This window comes from Pelodiscus sinensis, chromosome 8 (assembly GCF_049634645.1).
Source record: "Pelodiscus sinensis isolate JC-2024 chromosome 8, ASM4963464v1, whole genome shotgun sequence".
NCBI classification, from domain to species: domain Eukaryota; kingdom Metazoa; phylum Chordata; order Testudines; family Trionychidae; genus Pelodiscus; species Pelodiscus sinensis.
This window is the reverse complement of record NC_134718.1, coordinates 44508321-44534540: the sequence shown is the minus strand read 5'-3', so window position 1 is coordinate 44534540 and position 26220 is coordinate 44508321. Positions and strand designations below refer to the sequence as shown.

At 39.0% G+C, this 26220-nt stretch overlaps 1 protein-coding gene across 2 annotated transcripts in view; it reads left to right on the top strand.

The window, feature by feature from the left end:
• Positions 1-26220, top strand: part of KNDC1 (kinase non-catalytic C-lobe domain containing 1) — a 99356-nt gene that overhangs the window by 52986 nt on the left and 20150 nt on the right. For both annotated transcript variants that reach the window (XM_006121025.4, XM_014572503.3), the window contains exons 10-23: positions 2323-2481; positions 2830-2907; positions 4021-4114; positions 4290-4452; positions 4553-5430; positions 5516-5660; positions 7354-7445; positions 9926-10320; positions 19588-19681; positions 19787-19884; positions 20151-20362; positions 23846-23959; positions 24754-24901; positions 25292-25471. In XM_006121025.4, the coding sequence (XP_006121087.3) occupies positions 2323-2481; positions 2830-2907; positions 4021-4114; positions 4290-4452; positions 4553-5430; positions 5516-5660; positions 7354-7445; positions 9926-10320; positions 19588-19681; positions 19787-19884; positions 20151-20362; positions 23846-23959; positions 24754-24901; positions 25292-25471 (2850 nt within the window). The remainder of the gene's footprint in view (positions 1-2322; positions 2482-2829; positions 2908-4020; positions 4115-4289; positions 4453-4552; positions 5431-5515; positions 5661-7353; positions 7446-9925; positions 10321-19587; positions 19682-19786; positions 19885-20150; positions 20363-23845; positions 23960-24753; positions 24902-25291; positions 25472-26220) is intronic.

Genomic DNA, 26220 nt, shown 5'->3' with positions numbered 1-26220 from the left:
CTTACAGCCATTTCGCTGATACAAATTTAGGTCTCATTATCATTCCCTACCTGGTTTGTTGATTACAGAATATGTCTCTTTAGGGATATGGAGACTGCAACCCCTGCAATCTCAAATGCAGCAGGGCTTTGTTTCAGTTTGTGGCATGGGAAAAGGATAGTGACTTCATTATGGCTATGTCTAGACTGCAAGCCTCTTTCGAAAGAAAGCGTCTAGACTGCACACGGAACTTTCGAAAAAGCAAGCCACTTTTTCGAAAGAAAGCAGCAAGTGAGTCTGGATACTCTTTTTAAAAAGCCCTGTTTGCTTTCAAGAACGCATTTTTTCGAAAGAGCACTTTCGAAAAAAGGCGTTCTTCCTCGTGAAATGAGGTTTACTGCCGTCGAAAGAAAAGCCGCGTTCTTTAGACTTAATTTCGAAAGAACGTGGCTGCAGTCTAGACACAGGTGAAGTTTTTTCAAAAAAAGGCTACTTTTTTCGAAAAAAACCCCTGAGTCTGGACACAGCCTATAGGTCCTCCCTTTCTTCATGACCTGGAGACTGGGATATATAGCCTTGCTGGGAGAGGCAGCAGCTGAGCAGAAGAGAAAATCCGTGAGATTCAGATAAACCAGTGGATCCTGTGCATGTGTAGGAGGGAATATAGCTCTGTTCCGCCAACCTGAGCCCTCTTAGACACCATTCATGTCATTCATCAATCAGCTTTGGTATGTGTATGTAATATAACAGCTTCTTGTCATCTTGATATTGGTGTACCTGTGTTCCTGGCCTTATTGTACAAGTAGCCTCTTGACATGTTCCCTTGAGGGTACTGATTTCGTTCATGCTATTCCCTAATTTCAGTGCTTTCTTCATCCATAAATAATGGGCAAACCTTTCTTTTTATTTTTTTAATTCTATATTAAGTTTGTAACTTGCTTCTTTTTAGACCATTTCCAGTACTTCCAAGAACTTCTGAACAGGTCATAAGATTTGTTTTTATTCCTTTAGATCCAGTATTCCTGAATCTTTAAGGATGTTGATTTTTCTCTGTGCTTCCAAATAATTCATCCTGGAAGCATGTAAGCTTTCTATTAAAACAGTACAGGACAAAATGGAAACATGTTCTTGGTTCCCAGACTGTAAAATTTAGGTCTTGCCCAGATAGAACTTATTTAATGTATACATCCTGGCTGCGTCTACACTGGCAAGATTTTGCGCAAAATCTTGCCGCCTGTCTACACTGGCCATGAGTATTTGCACAAGAACACTGATGTTCTACTGTATGAAATCAGTGCTTCTTGCCCAAATACTCTGACACACCCACTCAGGGATAAGTCCTATTGCACAAGTGTTCTTGTGCAAGAGGCCAGTATAGACAGGTAACATCAATTACCTGCACAAGAAAGCTCAATGGCTAAAATGGTCATCGGAGCTTTCTTGCGCAAGAGTGTGTACACTGGCACATGCCAGTATAGATGCTCTCTTGCGCAAATACTTTTAACGGAAAAACTTTTCCGTTAAAGGTATTTGCGCAAAATCATGCCAGTGTAGATGCAGCCATTGTGAAATTAATAGTTGTGACTACAGTGTGAGAATTTGAGCAATGTAATTCCAGTCAAATGATTGTGCTAGTCATTTCCCTGTCTAAAAAAAAAAATCTTTGGAAGTCTGTCCTCAGTTGAAAGGTCATTTTAGTAAATTTATGAACTCTTAGGGAGAAATCCTGGTCCTGTTGAAATCCATGGCAAAACTCCAGTTGACTTCAAAGGAGCCAGATGTTGTCTCTTATAGGTGGGAGTTTTGCTAATGACTTCATTGAGATCAAGATTTGGTGACTTATGTATGCGTTAAATTTTGACTGATGAAATGTTGATGCAGAAACAGCCACAACCTTACTACTTACTTCTGTAAAATATTAAAGGATGTTAAAGCAGTGCCACTTTGTTTACTTAAAGGTCTATAGCTCTTACAGCTCCCATTGGCTCTGGTTCATTGTTTCTAGCCAAGGGAAGCCGTGGGAAGCAGCTGCATTTGGGGCAGGATCCCAGTTTGCAATTCACCTGGAATTATTTTCATATGAAAGATTTTCTATAAAATGACAAAATCTTGGCTTTCCCCCTAAATCCTCTTGCATATATTAAGAGAAAGAGTAAGGCAACTAATGAGTGTTGACCTTGATTTGGAAAATCAGCTGCTATTCTTATGTATAACAACTATTTCCTGTCATATACTAGGGTGTACAAGAGCATATTTGAGGGCAGAATGCAGTCAGTTCTTTGGATGTTCATGTTTTATTACTGCTGTCCTTGCCTCTACATTTTACATTTGCTTTTTCAACAGGTCTGTATTTACTGTGTTGCTGCAGTTTTGTGGACAGCAGCCAAATACAATTATCCACCTGATCAAAAACTAGTGTTACCAAGGAAACTAAAGACTCTTCTTCTGGATATGGCAAAAAAACACTCTGAAGAAAGGCCTTCTTTAGCTGATGCAATTAAGGTGACTTGATGAGGAAGCAGTTTTATAATATTAGGTGTTCACTCATAGCTAGAAACCTATTAATAATGAAATTGAATATCAAAATATATCAATTAATTTTTTTATGGTCTAATAGCTCATAAAATGGTAACCAATCACTTTTTTGCTTTTGTGCTTTAATGGTGCCCTTGAGGGTTAATGGGTGTATTTGAATCCATTTTGAAGTTGTCAACCAGTTAGTTGGAACAAGTTAATAAAACTTTCTGAATTACATTTACAGAATTGAATACTTATCTTGACAGTGCTCCTCTATTAAGTATCTTAATTGAGTGGAAATTTGTCTTAATTCAGAATGTTTAATATTTTTAGATATGCAGTAGTTATCTCCTTGAGCAAAGTATAAACAGCAAAAAGGTTCTGGCATTGTTAAGTAAATCTGCCTTCAAGGTAGGAGCAATTTTTCTTCAATGTATTACATTTTTCCAATTATTTCTATGCTATGTGTTCTAGTAAGATTTTTGTGATGGCTGTGTAATTCTTTTGTTCTTTCAATTTGTAAATTCTTGTAACTGATTAGGTTGTTGCTCCCGTGGGGACATAATCATTTAATATAAAAGTATTTGGGTATTGCTGAAAATGAATATTTTTTTTCATTTCATGAAGGAATATAAAATAGATATGAAAATTGTATTCTATTTTTAGAAAGCTTAGCTGATTTCTAATGCCTGCTTGTAGCTGTATATTCTAGCAGCTACATTCAAATTCAATATATGTGAATAATTGACTTCCAGATTCTGTAGGTCTTCAAAGCAATGTTAAAATCCATTCTTAATAGAGAACAGCATGTCAAGAAGTTGGGTGTTCTAATTTAAGGCTAGGACATTGTAGGAGACTAGTGTAGAGACCCCAAAACCAGTTTAGGGGAGAGCAATTTTTTATGCTTTTGTTGTAGCTGGTGCAATGGAGCAAAGAATTTGTATGAAGAAAAAATATTTTGAGCCAGTGAAGTACAGCAGTGTCTCAAACTTCAGCACAAATTCAATAAAGCTAATAATGTAAGGAAAAGAAAGGATGGTGAAACAAATATAAAGTTTCTCTTCTCCTTTCTGGTACCTGGCTGCATACTTAAGTTTTCCCCTCTTCTTGTGCATACCCGTACAAGAAGCATTTGATTTGAACACACACATGCATGCACACCCAGTGATGGTGGGAGATGTTTCAGGGCAGGGGTTTGAGGGAGTTGATACGAAATTTGTGTGTGGTGCGGCTCAGGACTGGAGATTGAGGTGAGGGGGTTCAGGGCAGTGTGCTGGAGTATGATAAAATGTTCAGTTTGTATGAGCTTGCTACAAATAGTTCTACTACTCAGAGGAGATCTATATCCCCTCCATCTTTACCCTTCTGCCCTCACACAGTTAGGTCCTCCTTTGGAAATTACAAGAGGTTGCAAAACCATGAAACACTCTGTTAAAGATAATATTAGTAATAACTTGCTGGGGCTGTTTGAGTAAAGTATTTGCTTTGTTTGTTCAGACTATGGATCTTGCTTTTTACTCTTAGGCTTTCAAGGAAGAAGTAAACTCTTTCCAAGATAATGTTCCTTTTAAGTCTAAAAATAAAAATAAGAAAATAGATGCTTCAGAGTCTAGTCTAGGTAAGTAATCAAGTTGTTGTATGGCTATTCCTTTGTTCTAGGGTCAACATTTACATTATTGCCAAATATTGTGTAACACAGCTGTGAAAAATATCTTTTTAAACAGTTTATTTACTTTGTCTTTATATTTTACGAGCATTGCTTGTCTTTAACCTGCTTCTGTTTATTTTTCCAGGATTTGTGCCAATTACTAGTGAAAGTAAGCTTATAGCAATTAAAGGGCCAGTGCCTTGTCAAACGTCTTTAAACAGTGAGGCAAGTACATTGCCTGTTGCGTTCACCTCTTCTGCAACTCACTTTAAGCCTATTATACTGCAGCAAAACACAGAGATAACAAAGTATGTATGTGCTAATCCAGTGTAAGTTAAAATGGAAATGTCACACTTAAATCTAACACAGCTGTCCTTACAAAATGCTTTGCTTTTTCCCACTCCCCAGAGAGATGCATACATCTACTTCTCAACAACTTGATAGATCTGGAAAGAAAGAAATGCCTATGGATGGCAACAACAAATCAGCATCTGTAGTTGACACTGAAAACCATGCTGCTGAAGAAGTTATAGCTGCACTTGAGATATCCAAGCAAGATTTAGAAACACAAAACCATTTATCCCAAATACTTTCAAAGGAGCAAAGTCCAAGCAATATGGTTAAATCCACAGTTGAATCGCCATCACTATTAGATTCCTTATGCAATTTACAAGAAAAGAACACTTCATCTCCAATTTCTTCAAGCTCCTCAGCTTCTGCCATGCCACAGAGGCCACCTCTTATAAATAACTTTCTTCTCAATCAGGACCCAGAGACAAAAGTGTTAACGCTTGTACCAGTGCAGCTAGCTATATCAGAGCAAATACCAAATAAACCTCTTGAGTCACAAATGGCTTATGATTGCTATAATCATTTGCCTGTGCACCTTTTAAGTACAATAGCAAATTATAACACTGATATAAATCTACAAAATAAATCCTCCCTTTGCCAGCTACAGAACGATGAACCCACTAAAGTACAGACAAAACATGATAAAATGAAATCCGAAATCTATAGTTTGTCATTGCCTTCAACTAATCAAATTATTCAAACCAGCTATCTAGAAAACAAAGAATGTAATACTGAAATAGGCAGTATCTTATCTTTACCAGGACACATAACACATTCATCAGTGAATCAGAATGTGTCTTCACCCTTCAGTGTAGAAATATTATCCCAGAAAAGTGGGATAAATAACACTTTATTACAGAAAACAGTGAATCTTATACAAGAAGAATTTGCATTTGATGGCTATCTGGAAAATGGAGCTGAAGTTCTTGTTATGGGTATGTAGATCATTATCTTTGTGGATAAATATATTCTTAGACAGAAAAAAATCCTAAATAATCATATTTTATTTTTTTTAACAAGGTAACTATATTTTCACCTTAAAGGATCTTAAGTTTGACGTTTTCTGTGATGCAGTTTCTGAGAAGTTTTGTGACCTTTATTGGGATGAAAAATTACTGGAGAATCTTTACAAGGTAGTAAATGGGAAAACCACTCCACAAGCAGGGTAAGTGTTACTTGCATTCCTCACACTTGAGGGCTCATTTAACGCTTCTTCTGGGTTCAAAGGGCACCAGCTTACTTTATCCTTGTTTGCACATATTGATTTGAACTCTGTGCAGAACGCTCAGTGCTTCTGTTTGAAAGATGCTGTATAGTCAGAATTGAGGTGTAATGTACATACTGATGCAGTAGTGCAACTTGGAAGACATCCAGAGTTGAGGACTATAGGTCATGCTGGTCTGATTGAAAATCCAGCCCCAGTGGAGAAAGGCATCTCAAGTAGGTAGGCCCCTGGAAGCCACTGAAAATTGTATTCTAAATTCTCCTGCTGCCTTTGAAAATCCTAGCCTTTAAAGTTGTGCAGGCAGCATACTCAGCCGTTATGACTGGATTCTTGAAGTATCTGAATCAGTCATTCTCAGCATGAGGTGCTGATGTGATGTTTAAGGCCCTTGATAGAGGAAGGAGAAAAGGACACGCATCATCCTGTTCACTCAATAGAAAAAGATAAACTCAGTTTTTGGACTATAGTGGAAAAACTGCCAACAACATATTCCTGAGATACTGCTTTTACAATAAAAGACCTCCAGATGCATGGAGCCTGGCAATTTAGAATTGATAGGTTAGGCACTCCTGTGAGTGATGTTATCTTTTTTTTAGTACATTTTAGCAGATTTTGTAATTGAAATTTATAGTAAGCTTCTCCTTTGTGGATAGGGTGATGACACATCCTAGCTTACTGGAATTTTTCCTGTTTCATATAACAGTTCTGATATCCTAGTTTTCAATGTATTCCTCAGATGATCTTATTTCTGTACCATCTATCGCCCATGCATTGGCCATGCCTTAGCAACTCACCAGGAAGCAAAACTGAAATTCTCTCCTAGCTGAATGGCTAAAAGGAATGCCAATGTATAAAGCTGTTGTGGAAAACAAACTGGATTGAGGCAGATGAATAAAGGAAGGTGGGGGGCAGAGAAAAGTGGACCTGCTGAGTATCTTTTAAACCTTACTGGGTGAGACAGAAAGGTAGAGTTTAGGAGTGGGGGAAAGAATGAGTGGCAGAAGGTGCAGTGAGCAAAATAATAGAACCCTGAAAAGGGGATAGAAAATATGCATAGAAAGAATAAAAATATAAGAACTGAAGGTGTGTATATGTGGTGGAAGTTAAAATGAATAAAAACAGCTACTGGGCAAAAAATATACTGGAGGATTGCAGGCAAAATGTGGGATTTTTGTTTTGTTTTGTTTGAACTTAACACTGTTTTGTTCATCTCAGAATTGTGGTTATCTTAAATAGGAATGGCTTGGAGTCAGACTGCTGCCCAAAGCTTGACACTGTGATGCAGAGTGAATCCTGAGTGAAGGACTGCATTTGCCATTCAGCATTGCACTTTGTGTAAACACAGTCTGATGTTTTGGGGATTGTTAACAACTGTGCTGCACAGTTGGTACTGAGATAATCACTGCACCGTCCCCAGTATATTTTAACATCCATAAAGCGTTTGAAGATCTCCTTAGAAAATAAAACCTAAAAAAAAATACATAGATATATCATGCTGTAGATAAAAGGGACAAAGTTCTAGTGAACACAGTGGCTTGATCTATAATACCCCACTTTTATACTTAAGCTTTTCCTGACATCCATATTTCAGAATATGAAATCTTAATTGTTACCTGTTCCGTTTTATTTGCAGCATAACTGAAACAGATGGCTCAGATTGTGGCAGTGTGTTACGGAGTTTGAAGAGAATTGATAGTTTGTTGGTTAGCAGCAGAGAGACAACAGGTGAGAGAAGAACTTTTAGTTAGATGTTCATGTGGGTTGGGACCTCGCCAAGCACTGGAGTCTATAGGGATCGGTGTTTACAATATGCCTAGTGGGTTACCAAATGAATTCCATTGCTTACTGAAGCATATTATGAATGTGGAAAAAAACTATAATATATGCTTATATGTTTGCTCTTTTAATAGGTCTTGTAGTGGTGTTTTTTGATGGGGGAGGGAATCTGTTACTATGAATTAGAACAGTTTTACTGAATCAGTTCAACTCAGTGTCTCGAGTATAGTTCCAATAAGAGCTCAGACCCTGAGTAGATGCTTGTGATTCCTTGTGGGCTACTGCCGTAATTGAGAGTTAACTGAGAGACTAACGAACGCTGATTCTTCTCTAAAGTCTCTGATCATATTATTGCCTTGTCTGCTCAGTGTGACTTGTTGGAATTAAACATACTGTGCTGAATAGTAAAATAAGAGGTCTACCATGGAACCTTTCTATTTACCTTGCTCCCCTACTTTTTACAAGGCAATCTAGTTTTTTTTTGTGTGTGTGCATAATTTATAACCGCTATCTAATATGTCAGACTTAAAATGATCATTTTTTACACTTTTGGTAAAGGGCCACATTAATGAAAATACCAGTTAGAAAGCAAATGTGTAAACTACAGAGAAGAACTACTGATGTTAATGGGATACAGTGTTGTGTATGTAATTGTGCCTTCCTTTGTGGGCTGACCGACAGTGCTCCACAGCACAAGGAGTTTCATCCGATTTAAAATATATGGTGGGCATAGATTTTCCCCATACCTAACCCTCCTCTTGCTCCTCTCAGGTGTCCCCACCACTATCAGTAGCCTGACCTCTGCCCCGAATTCATGGGTTCCTACATCCAGCAGCTCCAGATTTGAGTGAGTGGCATTGTGACTTGGCACACCAGACCATAGGGGCAGATCTGAGTGGTATTGCAACACCCCTTTCCCCATCATGACACAGGGGCAGATGTGCCAAATTTGAGTCAATGATGTTGTGATGTGGCATATGGGGTTGCAGCACCACGATGTAGAATTGGCCCAGCTAAAATATGGTCAAACTGTGCCCTGGGTGCTCCAGAACCTATGGACCTAGTGTCGCCTAAGGAGCCTCAGCTCAGATGGCTATGGAATGGTTTTCTGGAGTCTGACGTCCATATCTGTAAGTTAGGTGACCCTCTTCAGCACATGGATTCACTGGATTGACATTCTGAGAGAAAGTTGGCCTGCTGCAGAAGCCACAGCTTCACTCCCATAAACTTCATTGTTCATGGTCTAAGGATGAGAAACCTTCCAGGTTTCAGTACCCCTAAATCTTTTGTCTTCCAACCGCTCTGTGCAACTGCAAGCTTTGATCGCAGACCACTCATGAACTAATCCCTTTCCAAACTGAAGTGATTTTCCTATGTGGCCAAAAGTTGGTTGAATGTGATTAACATAGCGTTTTAAACTCTGCATTCATTCATCTGTAATGACAAAGATTTAATGATAACGTCACTCTGGTATGGTGTCATAAACATGTTAACCCTTTATACTGGCTCAAAATGAATGTGTACACTGAGCCAGGCTTTCATACAGTACCATTTAGCTCTAAAACTGGCATATCTGGGGCCCAGAGGATTATTCAGGCATATCTAGGTCCAAGAGACCATCTGTTGGCATAGTGCTGACATAAAGGCTCTATAGGGCAGCATAGAATAGAATTGGGATAAGAGGGAAGATGTGTGTGACCAGTCATTGATTCTTATTTCCGTCTCTTGAGGCTGATATAAGATAGACAAGCTCCAACACAGTTTAGGGGACTGGTCCTGTATTCAATGTCCATAAATAACTGTTGTTTGCCAAAGGAAGTTTGGTACTCCAAGGTCCCCTTTGCCGACTTGCTGTGTGTGCAGTTTGGCTCTAGCTGGGGACCTAGCCAATTCCATATCACCTCCATGCCCTTTGTAAAGAGGTTTGAGACTTACAGATTAGAAAAAAAATTGTTTACAAGCTAAGCACTTATTTACTAGTGGGTGCATATGTCTGTGGCCCTCATTTATTTTTGTGGGGAGCCTCTATCCCAAACTATGGATTTTAGAGCTTCTATACATGTTCAGTATGCATTTTTATTGCATTTTACAGAAACTCTTGAACTAAGATTTAATAGTTCCATGTTTTCGCAATGTTTTTGACCTTGGGCATTTAAGTGTAGTTACATAATGTTAGACTTCTGCCCTTTAAACTTATGGGTCACTTGTTTTTTGTCACTCTATTTGCCAGCAAAGTGCTAGTACCATTGGATTACTAAAATATCTGGTTGTGGTTGTCATGACAACTGACAGGGCCACAGTTACAGGGCATAGGTGACTTGGCAATTGCTTTTCATATGCCTGACATTTAAATCTTAAAAAAATAAAAATAAACAGAAATTTGGTAAGTTCCTGTGTATGACTGTTTGTTTCTTTGTTCTCCTTAAAAGGAAAAAAGATACAGGTGGCCTCTGGCACCAGAGCAATACCTGCTTCAGATGTATCATTGGCTGAAAAGGACTCAGATGAGCTTCCACTAGATAATTTTGAAAAAGAATTGAGGATGCGGAAGTTTATATTAAGAACTGAAAAAAGGGGAAGTTGTTTTCAAAGTAATAATGGTCTCAGTCCTGACTCTGTAGAAGAGAATATAGAACAAGAAGAGGAGACATCTGAAAATAATTACCCTGTCTCCCCCAGTTCATCTGAATTTCGTGGTTGTAGTCCTGGTTGGAGCAGTGCATTCTATGGAGGTGAATGCTTTAGTTCAGAAGTTCACAATTATGTGAAAGAACTTGGGAAGCAGGAAGTAAATGAGTTACAAAATATAAACTCTAAAAGAGTGGTAAGTACTTTGATTTATGAAAATTTGGTTGTATTGTGATTCTTACTGATAAAGGTAGGATATTTAACAATAGAAACGAGGAGGTGATGGTCCTCTTTTGCCTCACAATGTTAATTTAACATACGCTCCTTTTTATCCAAGTAAGCTTGTTGCATAAACATAAGATTAAAGTGTTTTATAGCAGAATATTAAATTAATAATCAGATATGGCGGTTCATTACTTTTCTAGAGAAATGACATATTTGATTTTAAAATCTTGTATAAATCAGGCAAATGTAGCTTGATATAACTATATGCCAAGAAAAAGAAAGGTAGGCAAATCACATTCTTCTTCTCTCCCTCACCAGTAACATGAATGGTCTCTTTGTTCCATCCTTTAAAAATTTCTTAAAGAAAGGCTGAATAATTTTGTATTGATGAAATTGAATATGATTAATGTGGTGAAAATACACTTGTTTGAACCAGTTATTTGCATATTTATAATTTTGCAATATTATAAACTTCAGCATATAATCCACACATTCTGACCAAAGCAGTGTTAGGAGTAGGACATGGAGTGATAGGAACCTTTGGCAACAGTGGGTGGGGGAAGCTGATGTCTATCTAGGATTAGCTTGATGAGTGGATGACAGGAAAACTGGGTGGGTGCTGAGATGTCTGGAATTGCTGGGGTGTAGAAACCTGGGCCTGGAGTTGGTTCCTTGGATGAGGTTGGTGGTGCTAGTGGGAGTAGTCCTGTGGTGTGGTGGTTGGACCCGCTCCTGCACTCACCAGTGGCAAGGAAGAAATGGAGCAATTCAGCTTCAACCCACTCTTTTCTGCTGACTCGCAGATACATCTCTCTGCTTCCTGCTGCCAGTGAGTGAGGGGGTGGTTCCATCCATCCAAGAGATATGGGAGCTGGGGGAACAGAGCATGCTGGAGCTGAGTCACTCTGCTTCCCACCACCCACTGCTGACTCCTCCTGCTGGCATCAGATCCTCCTGTAGTCACGCAAGCCACCCTGGGCTCTGTAAGGTCCCCCAAAGCATGAAGCCTGCGATGGCTCCCCCAAACTGTCCTATAGATGGGATAGCTCTGCCTTGAACCCATAAGAGAAGAGGCAGTTTTTTAGTTACTCCTCAATGGAGCACAGGCTCTCGTCTAAGAGATGTGAGTGAGACAGAATTGCACAGTGATATTTAACATATCGGCGAGGGAAAAAATACCAAAGAAACCCGCCATAGTAGCATTTATCTTCAGAAACTATACAAAAGTAAGGAGACTAAAAGGAACAATGACAAGAGTGAAATATCTGCAAGCTGCATAAAAACTTTTTTAAAACACTAGTGACTATAATATTTGCTCAAACTAAGTCTGTACACAAAATTTAAAAAGAAATCCATATGAGGATCAAAAAAAGCCACTATGGCTGAACAGAATAAAAGAGGAGGTTGGAGGCATAAACAGGGTCTGAATGAGCTCTCCCCTAATGTGCAGCTGGGGAAAAAGACTTCAAGAGCAAATTGTAGTTGAATAAGCCAACCTACACTGCTACGTGCACAACAGTGGGAACTGCTGTGCTAAAATAATGGATTTTGGCCGGTATTGGGCTACCAGTCATCAAAGGTGAAAGTAAGTGGGTGCACCCTTGTGTTGAACTGCAGTAAAAGCCATCGGAGTTATTTAAAGAGCTGGCAGGGACCCAGATTGCAGTAGGACGGTATCTGTAAGAAATTTCAAGTTACTTTCACCGCTGCCAGTCACTCTAGATATTAAATCTGCTCCTTGTTGCAGCTGACCTCACTTGGCATAAGAGTTATGGGGGGCGGGGGGAAAGACATCTAGTTTTCAAAGGAAGTCAGAGCTTATGAGGAAAATTGGAGCAGAAACACGGGCAGGTCAAGTCAAGTGTAAAAGTATAAGTAGGCAGACCTAAAGATAATTTGAAGAGCAACTAGCAAAAGACTCAGACTAATAGCAAAAATTTTACCCACAAATGAGTTGCTGCCAAACAGGCTACTGGCTGATGATGATACTAAAAAGCACTCAAGGAAGACTAGGACACTGCAGAAAAGTTCAGTTACGTCTGTGCATCAGTCTTTCCTTCAGAGACTCTGAAGGAGATTCTCACACCTGAGTCGTTCTTTATTCTATGACAGTTCTACAAATGTCACCTAAAAAGTGCCGATAGAGAAGGTATTGGGAACAAATTGATGAATTAAATAGTGATAAGTCATGAGGGAGGGATGGCATTCACCCGAGTCTGAAAGCACTCAGATGTGAAATTGCAGAACTACTAGCTATGGTGTAGAACATATTTCTTAATCAGCCTTTGGAAGAGCTAATATAATGTTTCTTAGAGCTTTTTTTTTTTTTTTTTTTTTTTTTTTTTTTTTTTTTTTTTTTTTTTTTTTTTTTTTTTAAAGTGATCATGGCAATTACAGGCTGATAAACTAATTTCAGTACAGAGCAAACAGATTGAAACTATAGTAAGAAACAGAATTAAAGTCAACACTGCTTTTCTGAAAGGAAATCATGCCTGGCTAACCCATTAGAATTCTTTGAGGGAATCAGCTACCATGTGGACAACCATATCCAGTTGATATAGTGTACTCAGATTTAAAGATCCTACATCAGAGGATCTTGAGCAAAATAAGAAATCATGGAATATGAGAGAGGTGATATCATGGATCAGTAACTGGTTAAAAGAAACAAAGGATAGGACTAAATTATCCATTTTCACAGTGGAGAGAAGCAAACAATGGAATCCCTCAAGTTCCTGTAGTGGGATCTGTGCTGTTCAATGTATTGAGGTGTGATCTAGAAAGTTATGAAGAATGAGGTGGTAAAACTAGTAGAGGAAACCAAATTAATCAAGATAGCTAAATCCAAAACTGAAGTGCTACAACAAACTCTGAAAACAGCCTGACTGGGCAGCAAAATGGGAAATGAAATTCAGTGTTGATAAATGCAAAGTAATGTACATTAGAAAACATAATACAAACTACGCTTACAAAATAATAGGGTCTGAATTAGCTGTTATACTCAGAGATATAGGAGTCGTCATGTCATAGTTCTCTGAAAATATCTGCTGAGGATGCAGCAGTGGTTAAAAGTTAACATTAGGCCCATTCAAAAAGGGATAAATGAAACAAAAATATCATAATGACCTTTTTAATACTGAATGCAGTTTTGGTTGGCCCATCTAAAAAAAAAATATTAAAATTAGAAACAATACAGAGATGGCCAACAAAAATTATTAGTAGTCTGGAACAGCTTCTGTAAGAGGAGAGATAATAACAATCCCAATCTTTTAAATATCTGATAGATATCTCTAAAATCATGAAGAAACTGAATAGTGAAGTGTTAATTACCCTTTGTACCACAAGAATCAGGGGTTATCCAATGTAATTAATAGGCAGCAGCTTTAAAATAAGCATAAGGAAGCGTGCTACTTCATGCTACAGAATCAACCTGTGGAACTCATTGTCTGTCTGAGATGTTGTGAAGGCCAGAAGCATAACTGGATTTTAAAAAAGAATTAGATAAGTTAATGAAGGTTAGGTCGATCAATGGCTATTAGCCAAGATAGTCAGGGACGCAATCCCCATGCTCTGGGTGTCCCTAGCCTCTGACTTCTAGGGGCTGAAACTAGGCAAAAGTGGTCACATAATAATTGCCCCCCATTCTGCTCATTTCCTTTGAAGCTTCTGGCATTGGCCACTGTTAGAAGACAGGATACCGGGCTTGCTGGACCATTAGTCTGGCACTGCATGGCTGTTTTTAAAGGTCTTGATGAAAAATATATGTAAACATAGTTTGTTCATGCATGAGGTGACTTTATCTCAATAATTATATACTACCCAACTGGGTAAAATATTAGTGTCAGTTAAATTTCATCTTCTTCATTTGAACTGATTGCTAGTTATCCTAGTTATTTTTTCAAGATCAGAAGACTTTTTAAATCATCCAATAGGTTCCAAACATCAAAAGTCAACCTTTCATTTTCTAACTTTGATTGTGTACTGGTCACCAACTTTCTTTCACTGAGGGACTTAGGATTTTGTATTTAGTCGTGTAAAGTTCAAATTAATTAGCTGTATACTTAATATTTTCCTATTTGTCCATCGTGCTGAATCTGATGAACATGGAGTTATAAATCTTTAGCCAAATGCACAGGGATTTAGTTATGTGACTCCTATTAGTGTTAATGACCTAAACCCTTGTATGTCTTGTCAAAAACATACCCCTTCATGATAGGATTTTTTTTCTCAAATTCAGCTTCTAGTAAATAGATTCACTTTTAATGGGAAAGATTTATCAATCAGTTATTTGATAGACTGTATTAGCTCTGAGCAATGTGTGTACTGATCTTGCTCACAGTAGTTCTGTCTAATGCTTTCCGTGATCTTGTCCATTTTAAAATGCTTTCTGCTTCATATAACTGGATTGCCAACGATTTAGCTTTGGAGCCAAGTGCAAAAGCCATCACTTTGAAAAACCATGTCACTTTATGCTCTAATATCCTCATTTCCTAATGACTGTGTCAGCAGATCTCCTTTTATGATTCTGTTTGGTTTGCTAGTTTTAATTTTATGTATCAGATTGCAATTATTGTTTTTTCTCTCTAGTACGAATTACTTTTCTCTGGTCTACTAATTGTACTTGTACTATTCCCATTTTGAGCACTATATGTAAAAATGTACTTTAACTTATATATTCTTGTACTTTAGTGACTTGTTTAGCTGTACCACACAGCTCTGGGGATGTGTACTCTGTAACCTAGCACATGCAACATATTTTTGAAGTATCAGGTCACATGTCAATTTCTTATATGGCCCATAACTGGTAGAAATGAATATCTTATGGAAAAATCCTATGGTATTGAATAGGAAATGGCCACCTTGCAATAGATAAATTTAATAAGGATTAAACCAATATTGTCCAAACATATCTATATATAAAGACTTTCCCATAAGCATTCTTGCCAGACCACTTATTTTTAGAACAGTCACCTTAATGGTCCAGGCCACCCATTTATTCTCCCCTCTTAGTCCAGAACACATTTGGGGATGATGTGTCCCTTCTCCTCAGGAAAGTGAAGAAGGAACTACTACTATTGCCTCATTTGTCTTGATTTTTATAGTGAGTAAGGTTGAGGTCAGACTGCACCCTTGGGAGAAGGTATTTGAATACCACCAAATCAGATGTCCTTCATAATCCGAATAATGGTTGATAGAATATAGCCAGGCTGAGCATTGTTGACAAAATAAATAAGACATGCCACGCTCCATATATTCTAACATAATTAAAAGTGAAAGTTAAGAATCTGAATAGCTGAAGAACTTCTCCTGTAAACAGAGTTACTCTACCTCTGAGAAGCAATAGCTGGTGTCTATGGCAGGGGTGTGCAAAATACACCTGGCAAGCCACATCCAGCCTGCCTAGCATTTCTATACGACATGCTCTGCTGATTAGCAGAACATGCCAGCAGCATGTGTTCAGCTACCCCTCTCAAATCCGTCCTGCATCTGTGCTGCTCCCAAGAAACCACTAACAGCTGTGTAGAGGTGGGGGAGGGAAGAGAAAGGCGAGGGCTGAAGTCAGGGTGTCCCCTGTTCCGGTACCCCATCTCTGCAGAGCAGTGATCAGAACCCTTTGTTCATTGGTCAAACCTTAGCCCCACCCCAGGTTATCAGGAAGGCCACTAGTAAGTGACCAGGGAGCTTTGCAAACAGAGGCAGCTTACAGGGAGTTTTGTGAGGAAGTTGAAAGGGTATTAGGTACACTTTAGTACACAGGAACTATCCCAGATTGAGGTGTCATTAGAGGAGGTTTTGGAACAAATTGATAAACATAACTGTAACAAGTCACTGAGACCAAATGGCATTCACCCAAGAGTTAAATATGAAATTGAGGAACTATTAACTGTGGTTTGTAACCTATCCTTTAAATCAGTTTCTGTACCTAATGACAAGAAGATAGCTAATGTGATACCAATATTTAAAAAGGGGCTCTACAGGTGATCCTCGCAATTACAGACCTGTAAGTCTGACGTCCGTACCGAACAAATTAGTTGAAACTATAATAAAGATTAAAATTGTCAGACACATAGATGAACGTAATTTATTGTGGAAAAGTCAGCATGGATTCTGTAAAGGGAAATCATGCCTTACTAATCTACTAGAGTTGTTTGAGGGGGTCAACAGACACGTGGACAAAGGGGATCTGGTAGATAGTGTACTTAGATTTCCAGAAAGCCTTTGACAAGGTCCCTCACCAAAAGCTCTTAAGTAAAGTAGGTTGTCATGGGATAAGAGGGAAAGTCCTCTCATGGATTGATAACTGGTTAAAAGACAGGAAACAAAGGGTAGGAATAAATGGTAAGTTTTCAGACTGGAGAGAGGTAACTGGTGGTGTCCCTCAAAGGGACCAATCCTATTCAGTTTGTTTATAAATGGTCTGGAGAGTGGGATATACAGTGAGGTGGCAAAATATGCAGATGATACTAAACTGCTCAAGATAGTTAAGACCAAGACAGACTGTGAAGAGCTTCAAAAAGATCTCCCCAAACTAAGTGATTGGGCAACAAAATGGCAAATGAAATTGAATGTTGATAAATGTTAAGTAATGCACACTGGAAAAAATAATCCCAACTATACAAACAATATGATGGGGACTAATTTTGCTATAATCATTCAAGGGAGAGATCTTGGAGTAATTGTGTATAGTTCTCTGAAAACATCCAATCTGCAGTAGCAGTCAAAAAAGCACACCAGGTTAGGAATCATTTAAAAAGAGAGAGAGAATATTTTATTGCCACTATATAAAATCATGGTATGTCCACATCTGCATACTGTGTACAGATGTGGTGACCTCCTCTCAAAGATATATTGACACTGGAAAAGGTTCAGAAAAGAGCAACAAAAATGATTAGGGGTTTGGAACAGGTCCCACATGAGAGATTAAAAAGACTTGGACTTTTCAGCTTAGAAAACAGGAGACTAAGAGGGGTTATGACTCGGTTGGAAAAAGTGAATAAAGAAAGGTTGTTCTCATAACGGAAGAACTAGGGGTCATCAAATGAAATTAATAGGTAGCAGGTTTAAAACAAACAAAAGGAAGCTTTTCTTCATGCAGCGCACAATCAACCTATGGAACTCTTTGCCAGAGAATGTTGTGAAGGCCAAGATTTTAAGAGTTCAAAAAAGAACTAGATAAATTCACGGATATTAGGTCTATTAATGGCTAGGAATGGTGTCCCTCACTTTTGTTTGTCAGAGGCTGGAAATGGATGAGAGGAAAGGGATCACGTGATCATTCCCTGTTCTGTTTATTCTCTGAGGCATCTGGCATTGGCCACTGTTGGGAAGACAAGATACTGGGCTATATTGACATTTGGTCTGACCCATATGGCCCTTCTTATGTACTTAAACTCAAATGCTTGGTGTCAAGCACACCAGGATCAATGTTGCAACTTAGTGTCACTTTCAAAAATCTTTAGGAGTCTCTTCAAGAAGGAACAGTTAAAGTAAGGGCTGTATTCTTTTGTATGGCAGGCACTTTTACTGAATTAATCTATAGCAGGCCCGCCAACAGGAGAGGATGGGGACATGGGAGCAAAGGGGACAACTGCCCTGGGCCCGGAAATTCAAAAGGGTCTGGGCTTTCCGGATGCTACTACTGCTACTGTGGCAGTGGTGGCTGCTGCAGCCCTGGGCCTTTTAAAATACTGCCGGAGCATCACATAATATGCTCTGGGCAGCTCTGAGGGCTGCCTGGTGGGTGGCAGTAGGGTGGGCTACAGTGTTGTCTATACTCCAAGAAGTGCTGAGCACTGGCTCAGAAAGGAATCCCTATGCAGCCAGTTAATCTGGTTTTAAAGGTCTGGTCCATTTTCTTAATCGCTGGGCACATTTTGCATAAAAATGTATAGGGAAAAATGTAATGCCTTTCTCTCAACATTTTCTTTAAAGTTGTGATGAAATTAACCATTCATGCCCATAGAAATGAAGATCATATATAGCATTGTAGCATTTGGATAGTTTTCATCGGGTAGAGCCAGTGCTTCATTGACCTTCATGGGATTGTGGTAGACCCTGGGTGTTCACAGTATACCAGTACATAAGAAATTCATGTAAGGATAACATGATTATTGTTTGTACACAAGGAAAAATGCAAAGTCACAAATCAATAGCCTTGAAGTAGAAAACCTGCACGTTCCTCTGTAAATACCACTGTGGTGCAACATCTCTGATCACTGTAAAATCTTCCATGCAGGTTTTAGGTGAACCACAAACTCAACTTCAGCATCTGATCAAACCACCTAGAGACTTTTTAGTATTACTTTATAAGTCTGTTATTTTAAAGAATGTGCATGATGCATACAGGTTAATGGATTTAATTGTATCTTTGTTTTAAATATATTCTAAACAATTTGAACAAATCTTAAATCTGTCCTAAATGGATTCAACTTCCATTGTCTTTTAATGAGGGCTATTCCTACATATTCCAAGGATGACTGCAGCCAGCTAACTTTTCAAAAAGCTATTATTTTAGTCTTATTATTACTATTATTATTGCTTTAGAGCTCAAGAACCCTAGTCATAGGGCCCCCTGTCTAAAACAGAACGTTGTTTTTAAAAAAAGTGAAGTCTCTGAACCAAAGAGTTTACAGTCTGTGTTTCTTAAACTGTGTTCCACAGGACACCGGTGTGCTGCGGAGAACAGAATTCAAAATGGCCACCGTTAAAGGGGCAGCCAACTTTTTATCCTCAATAACTTCCCCCAACCTTTTTTTCCCCCCTCATTAACTTTCTTCCTGACCCTTTTTTTCCCCCCCCCAATTTTTTTTTTTTTTCCTCAACAAAAAATCCTGGATGCTCCTCCTAAAAAAATATTGTTTGGTATTCCTCGGTCTTAAAAAGTTTGAGAAACACTGATCTAAGTATAAAGCAAGAGACAACAAACAGGAAAATACAAGTAAACAATGAAACAGTATTGGTCAATGTAATAAGCGGTGGTGTCTGTATTTTTTTAAATATTCAGTTTTAATTTTATATCACCCCTCTTTGTTGAAAGGTATAATTAGGCTTGGGGTAACTTTCTCCTCTATCAAAAATATACATTAATATTTTTCTTGGTGAATCTCCTGTTCCTATCTGTTGGATAGTTTCACTTTTGTTGCACAAGAATCAACCTTTTTATTTAATATATCAAATTGCTTCTCAGAGCTGCCCAGTAGCATAGCTTAATATTCAAATCTGAATATTTTCCATTTTATAGGAACTTGAACAACTACTAATGATCGAGACAAAAAATTATAGGAGAACTCTAAAATTCTACCAGAAACTTTCTCAGCAGGAGAGAAAAAACAAAGGTAAAATTAGTACTAACATGCTAATAAAGGTGCTCACCTTAAGTTATTCCATGCAAGTCTCACAACTGTACCTAAATGCACTTTTATGCTATTTTATATCTTAAGGTTCTGAGGTTAAAAGTATGTTGCCCAAATTGAGGGAACAGCTACAAGAAATGAAATCCAAGGTGGAACTTCTTGAATTGGTAAAGAAATACTTACAGGCAAGTCAGCTTTGATTTAACTTTATTTTTATTTGTTTGTTATAATATGTAACTGGATGCCCAAGTCAATAGACAACATTTTAAAAGTCTTATAAAGAATTAAGAAAAATGACTGAAATTAAAGTAATTGTTAACTAGTCTTGTTAAGAAGAAAGTGATTGTGGCTTAAAGTTGAATTGACTTTATTTTCTCTGATTTTTTTTTTTTTTTATTTCCATCATTTTTCAATTATTTCCATTGCATTGCTTTGACTCTTCTTCTCACAGATCATGTATGTAGAGCAGTGGGGAGTGGAATCATGTGCACTTCTTACAGTAATTAACGTTACAAGAACTGATGTGTTGGACATCAGCCCTTTGGATGAGTCGTCCTTGCTCATTTTCTATAATATGAAGAAACACCAGTATAATAATCAAAACAAGTCAAGGATTTTACAAGCTGGAACACCACTTGGGTTAATGGCATATCTGTATTCCAGGTATGCTGTATTCTACAGTCACTAATTTACAGAGCAGAAAAACCATAATTTAGTTTAAAAATAAAGAATTCATACAAATCTGGCTTCATCTAAACTTGTATAAATTGTTTGTCAGCATCGTATAACTACTCCTTTGCCTGTCTTAACAGTATGCAGAAATCGTATTTACTTGCGGTCATTAGCATCAGGCAAAAAAAGGAAATTATGGGTGTGGTTGTGATCTGGATAAATGCTAAAACAAACACATTCTTTAATGATAAATACTAGGCAGTGGTTTTTTTTTTAGGTTCCAGCTCTGAATATTTCCACTGGATCACAGCTTTCTGGTGGCACAGGGCTGTAATGACATCTCATGTGATCTTCATTTATTTAGCAATCTCTGTTTTGGATTAAGAGCCAGAAATATATGAGCTTCTATTGAAAGTCTCAATTCCTGGGCCCAGCTGAGGTGTGCCCATTACAGGACCTGAGTGGGGACAAGTTGGCTGCTAGCCCTTGATCTTGGGACAGCCAAAAGCAAGCCTTTTATATTCACCCTAGCACCAACAGCATTTTGCTCATAGGTGACTGCTGGGGAAGAACACAAGGAGTCTTCACATGACTCCTCCCGAGCCATCCTAAGTCCTGGGCCCATACATTGTCCCCACCTCTCCCTTTCCCATCTCATTACCTGGCGGGGGAGGGGGGCTGTGTCCCAGACACTATTTCCTCCTCTCCCAGGCAACGTGACCAGTGACTAGAGGCTGTCTGAGATTGTGGAGAGTGCTGTCACCCTCTCTTCTCACCCAGGGCCATCCTTAGACATATGCAGAATATGCAGCTGCCTAGGGCACCACTACATTTGGGGATGCTGTGCATGCCTAGGGACACTGCCTCTGGGAAGGGACAGCAAGGTGCAGGCAGTGCTTGCTCTGGCAGCCAACCCTATCCTCCACCAGAGCCCCCATAGGCTTCACTCAGCCACAGCTCATCTGCTTCACCTCACTGGAGCTGGGAGCAGAGCCATGTTTCCAGGAGGGGGAACTCAGAAGAGGTTGGGGAGTAGCATCTGGGACCCCAGGTGTGGGGCCAGCAGCTGGGAACCCTTGTAAAATGTGGGAGGAGCTGCCCAGATGCCTCCCTGTCTTGCCCCTGCAGCCCTAAGCTCAGACACCTCCCAACCCTGCAGGAGCAGACAATATCCTCTGATTACCCCCCCCCCCATCCATAGAGCATCAGACATCTTAAAGAACCTTCCTCCCCATCCCATTACCTGTCAAGGGAGGAGGGCTGTGTCCCTGGGCAGTGTTCTCTGCTATACCTGGTAGTGTGACCAGAGGCTGCCTGGGAGAGTGCAGCAGCCAGGCAGTGTGGCTGGAAGAGCAGAGGCTCTCGTACCCACCCCCAGCTGCTGGCCTCTTGCCCCTCCCTCAGTGGCATGGGGGGCATGACTCTTCTTCCCCCTCCCCCCCCCCCCCACACACAGTGCCTGGTTGAGCTAGTGATCCATTAACTCTCATTACTGGAGCTCAGTAAGCTGTGCTGGTGTGCTCTGTGTGCAGAGGGCAGGGAACAGCTGCCATAAAGCAGGTTTCACTTACATTTCTGCCACCTGAGAATTCCCTTAGGCAAAGAAACTCCCCAGCAGGTACCACGCAGGGCAGTTTTCCAGCTGCTTTATACAGTCAGAAGGGGAGTGGAGAATCTGGCCTTATAAAAATGAATTTGGAACAAAAACGTTCTAAAATATCCTATGACTTTCTCTGTTCCTCAAGATAATGATGAGGAAATGTCATGCAGCAAAATGTGACTTACAACAAAAGGCTTTGCCATATAAAAAAGTCAGTACAGCCAGATTATCCTGTCCTCCCATTCTAGGTTTTGGGGGCTACAGTAGCAAAGAAGTTTGATTTAGATGGGAGGAGAGATCAGTATGATTCCTCCCCTCTCACTCTTCCTGGCACTCAGCCCTGGTACTTGAATTAGAGTCTAGCTTTGGGTCCAAGGCATGGTCTGCACCTAAAAATAAGATCATCCAAGCTACATCACTTGGGCTCTGAACAAGTTTGCACGGTGTGATCTAGTTAGGTTGACCTGACTCCCACTGTAGATGCAGCTAGATTTGCTAACTATCAGGCCCATAGAGGTAAATTACATTGACAGAAATACCTCTTCCACTGATGTAAGAAGCATCTGTGCTGCAGCAGCATTACTCTGTCAGTTTTGCTGCTGTAGTGGTTGAACAGAGAGACTGTCATGATGGTGTGCGAACTTATTATTTTGGACCCTGAAAACTATCAGAGGCATCACAGTCCAATGGATATGGCCCTGAACTGGGACTTGAGAAACATGGATTTCATTCCCAGTTCTTCCTATGACCTTGGGCAAGGAACTTCACTTCTGACTCCTTTTCCCCATCTGTAAAATGAGGATAATTATTCCTAGTTCCTTTTGTGACAGGATTTTGAGATGTATGAGTTTCTATCTCTGATGTAGCACTTTTCACTATCACCATCTTCCTCTCCAGCACTAGATGAAGTTATTAATCATTATGGGAATGTCTATATACAGGTTGACCCTCCTTGGTCTGGTATCCTCAGCACCTGACCAGTTCCAAACCAGGGAATTTGTTGGACCTGGGAAGTCCATGTCAGCCCCCTCCTCTCCTCTCTTCTGCTACTTCAGCCTCCAGGACACCACTCTTCCATAGTCCTGCACCATGCCTGGCCCCAGCCTTCCCATTTTACCATGAGTCTCCACAGGGTCACTGACGATGCTGGACCAGGCGTGTTGCAGGACAAGGGAAGTCCAAATTACAGATGTTCAACCTAATTTGCTCATATAATTGGCTTCTATTATGGCATATTAGCTGACTTCAGTAATGTTGTCCAGCATGTAATTTCCTTTGGCATACACAATATTCTGATGGTAAATAAACTAAAGTTTTTAATAAAGACATGAAGTTCAGGAATTTGATGTTACTATACACAACAAATATAAATATGAAGAATAAGAATATTTTTTGGACACAGGTTGACATTTTCCACAGGAAATTAAAATGTTGATAAACGCCATGCAGGTTTCCAGTGGAAACCTGCCTGGTTTCTTGCCAGCTAACCTGCCTGACTATATAGCAGACAAATTCAGTCCTTTGAACAAGAAAGTAAGCTCTCTCACTCAGTACTAATTAGAGTAGCAGCTGTCTTTAATCCATTCTTAACCACAGAATTTATAATAGAATAGGAATGTTGAAATTGTAATGGTTAATTTGAAAAATGTGTAATTTTGGAAAGTTAAATCAGTTATTTTAAATGGAATGGAATTTCAAATGGAATGGGAATTCTAAATTTTCTTTCTTTCAAAATAGAACTTTTTTTACTTCAGAATTTTCTATGGAATGGGAAATCAGACTTTTAATTTGCTCCATTTGTAACTTTTCTGTTGTGCTTTACTACGAGAAACACCGTATTATTGTTGTCTGAAGTTTTTTTATGTCTTCCACAGAAATGCATTTTTAGAAGGTTATGTACAGCAGTTCCTTTACACATTTCGTTATTTCTGCACACAAGAAGAATTGTTGAAGTTTCTTCTTGATAAAATCAACTGCACTTTATCCAGGTACAGTAACTTTCTATGAACAGGAAAAACTTAAACAACAAATAGTCTAGTAGCACCTTAAAGACCAACAAAACAAGTAGATGGTATCATGAGCTTCTGTGGGCAAAACCCACAGAAGCTCATGATACTATCCACATGTTTTGTTAGTCTTTATGGTGCTACTAGACTATTTGTTGTTTAAGTTTTTCCTGTTACAGACTAACTTAGCTACCCCTCTGAAGCTTTTCTAAGAACAAAACTGTCCAAGTACTAGGAGGCTTTTCTATTTAACGTGAAAGAAGTATTTCTTAAAAAAAAGGGGGGGGGGCCAAGCACCTAACTGAGTTGAGTCATAGATTAGTTTAAAAAATTATTGTGAATAAGGAATGTCTGCACTATAAGTGTTACAGTGGCACATGTACATTGGTCAACTTAAATGTTAGGTGTGTAGACCAGGCCTAAGAATGGAACACAGTGAAAATAGAATAAGTTCTGTACTAGACAAAGTACTCTTTTCCTGCTTCCACTTTGAACAACTATAGGCTTTAGTGAGAGTTTTACCTCAATAAATACCTGGGTAGTATGCCATTTTTGTAAATAAAACTTTTATTCCTCTAGATATATAAATGCCAGAGAAAGGGATGCTTTGGTTGGTTGGTGGTTTGGTTGGTTGTTTCTGGAGGAGGGAAGGTTGTTTTTGTTGTTGGTTTTTAATAATACAACTGGCAGCAAATTCTTGAACTTTTCTCTTACTCTCTTAAGATTAGACTAAAATGACAATTTCAGTGCACTCACTGCCTTTCTACTATTACCAGTGCAAATGTGGATCCAACCTCTCTGCTTATCAAAATATACAATCGCAGTTTCTACATTCTGCAGGCTTGGATTGAAGACTGTTACAGTGTAGACTTTGCAATAAAAGCTGATCTTTTGTGCACACTACAGGACTTCGTTTCTTCCAAGGTAACTTGTTGTTTTGGTGGAATCTTTAAGTAAAATGTCAACTAAATCAAATGTAGTTATGACAACAAGGAGACTTGTAGCATCCCACATTTGACGAAGTGGGTCTTTGCCCACAAAGTTTATTCCCAATTCTTAGTCTTTTTAAAGAGCCACAGGACTCCTTGTTTTTGCAGCTACAGACTAACATGATAAAGGAAGTTATGTTATATGGGTGAACAATATTATTAGGACCCCTATCTTTTTCGTTAATACAAGTGTGAAAAAATTATTCCTAGTAACACTTTATATGGCTGTAGTAAAATGTGAATTTTCTTACAAACAAAAATAAAAATGTTCTTTAGCTCTTCATTTATTACTTTGAAATGCCTATTAAACCTGCTTTCCATTTAGATTGCTCCATTAAATGGTCATGGTGAACGTTTGCTGGCAGTGCTTGAAAATGCAACTGGTGGGAAACATGGCAGCACATTCCAAAACTATAACCTGAATGAGTGGAAGGAGGAGGAAGAGGAGAATACAAAATCTTTACACTCATTGTGTAAAAAGCTGTCTGAAGAAGTGTCCCAAAAGGCATGTAGTTTCTTTAGCTTACTTTATATAGAATGCTGTCTTGTATATTTGTCTTACAAAAATAAAGGAATGTTGAATTTAACTCGTTAGGCCCCTAATCAGCATAGCTCTAATATATATGCTTATATCTCATTGACTTAAAGCTCAGCTCAGCATGAGCTTAAATGACTTTCCAGATCAGTAATGATTTGCTATTTGTTATTTTGGTGAAAGCTTTAAGTAAAATGTCAACTAAATCAAATGGCATTAGGACTACGAGGAGTCCTGTGGGCATCTTAGACTAACAGATTTATTTGGGCGTAGTTTTTGTGTGTGAAGACCCACAGTATTTTTGTAAATAACCTATATAAGACATTTAAATGAACAGGAAAAAAGTTTGACTATGGAACTTCAAAACTAGTAACTTTACTGCACCATCCTGAAACACTATGCACTTACATAAAACAGAATTTGAAGACATCTGCTGAGACAAAGTAATTTCAGAGTGAGAATTCTGTAGATCATTGGTCATTAACCAGTCGGTTGTGACCAACTGGTTGATCCTGGGGAGTCTCCAGTCGGTCACAATTGACAGGCTCCCTGCCTACCCTGGCCCTACGTTGCTGGCCTGTTCCCAGATGCAGCCAGTGTGGCTCTGTGTGTGGATGGCAGACGGGGCAGGAGTCTCAACATGCTACACCTACCTACAAGCACCTCTCCCCACCGCTCCCATTCATCAGAAACTGGGAACTGTGGCCAATGAGAGCTAA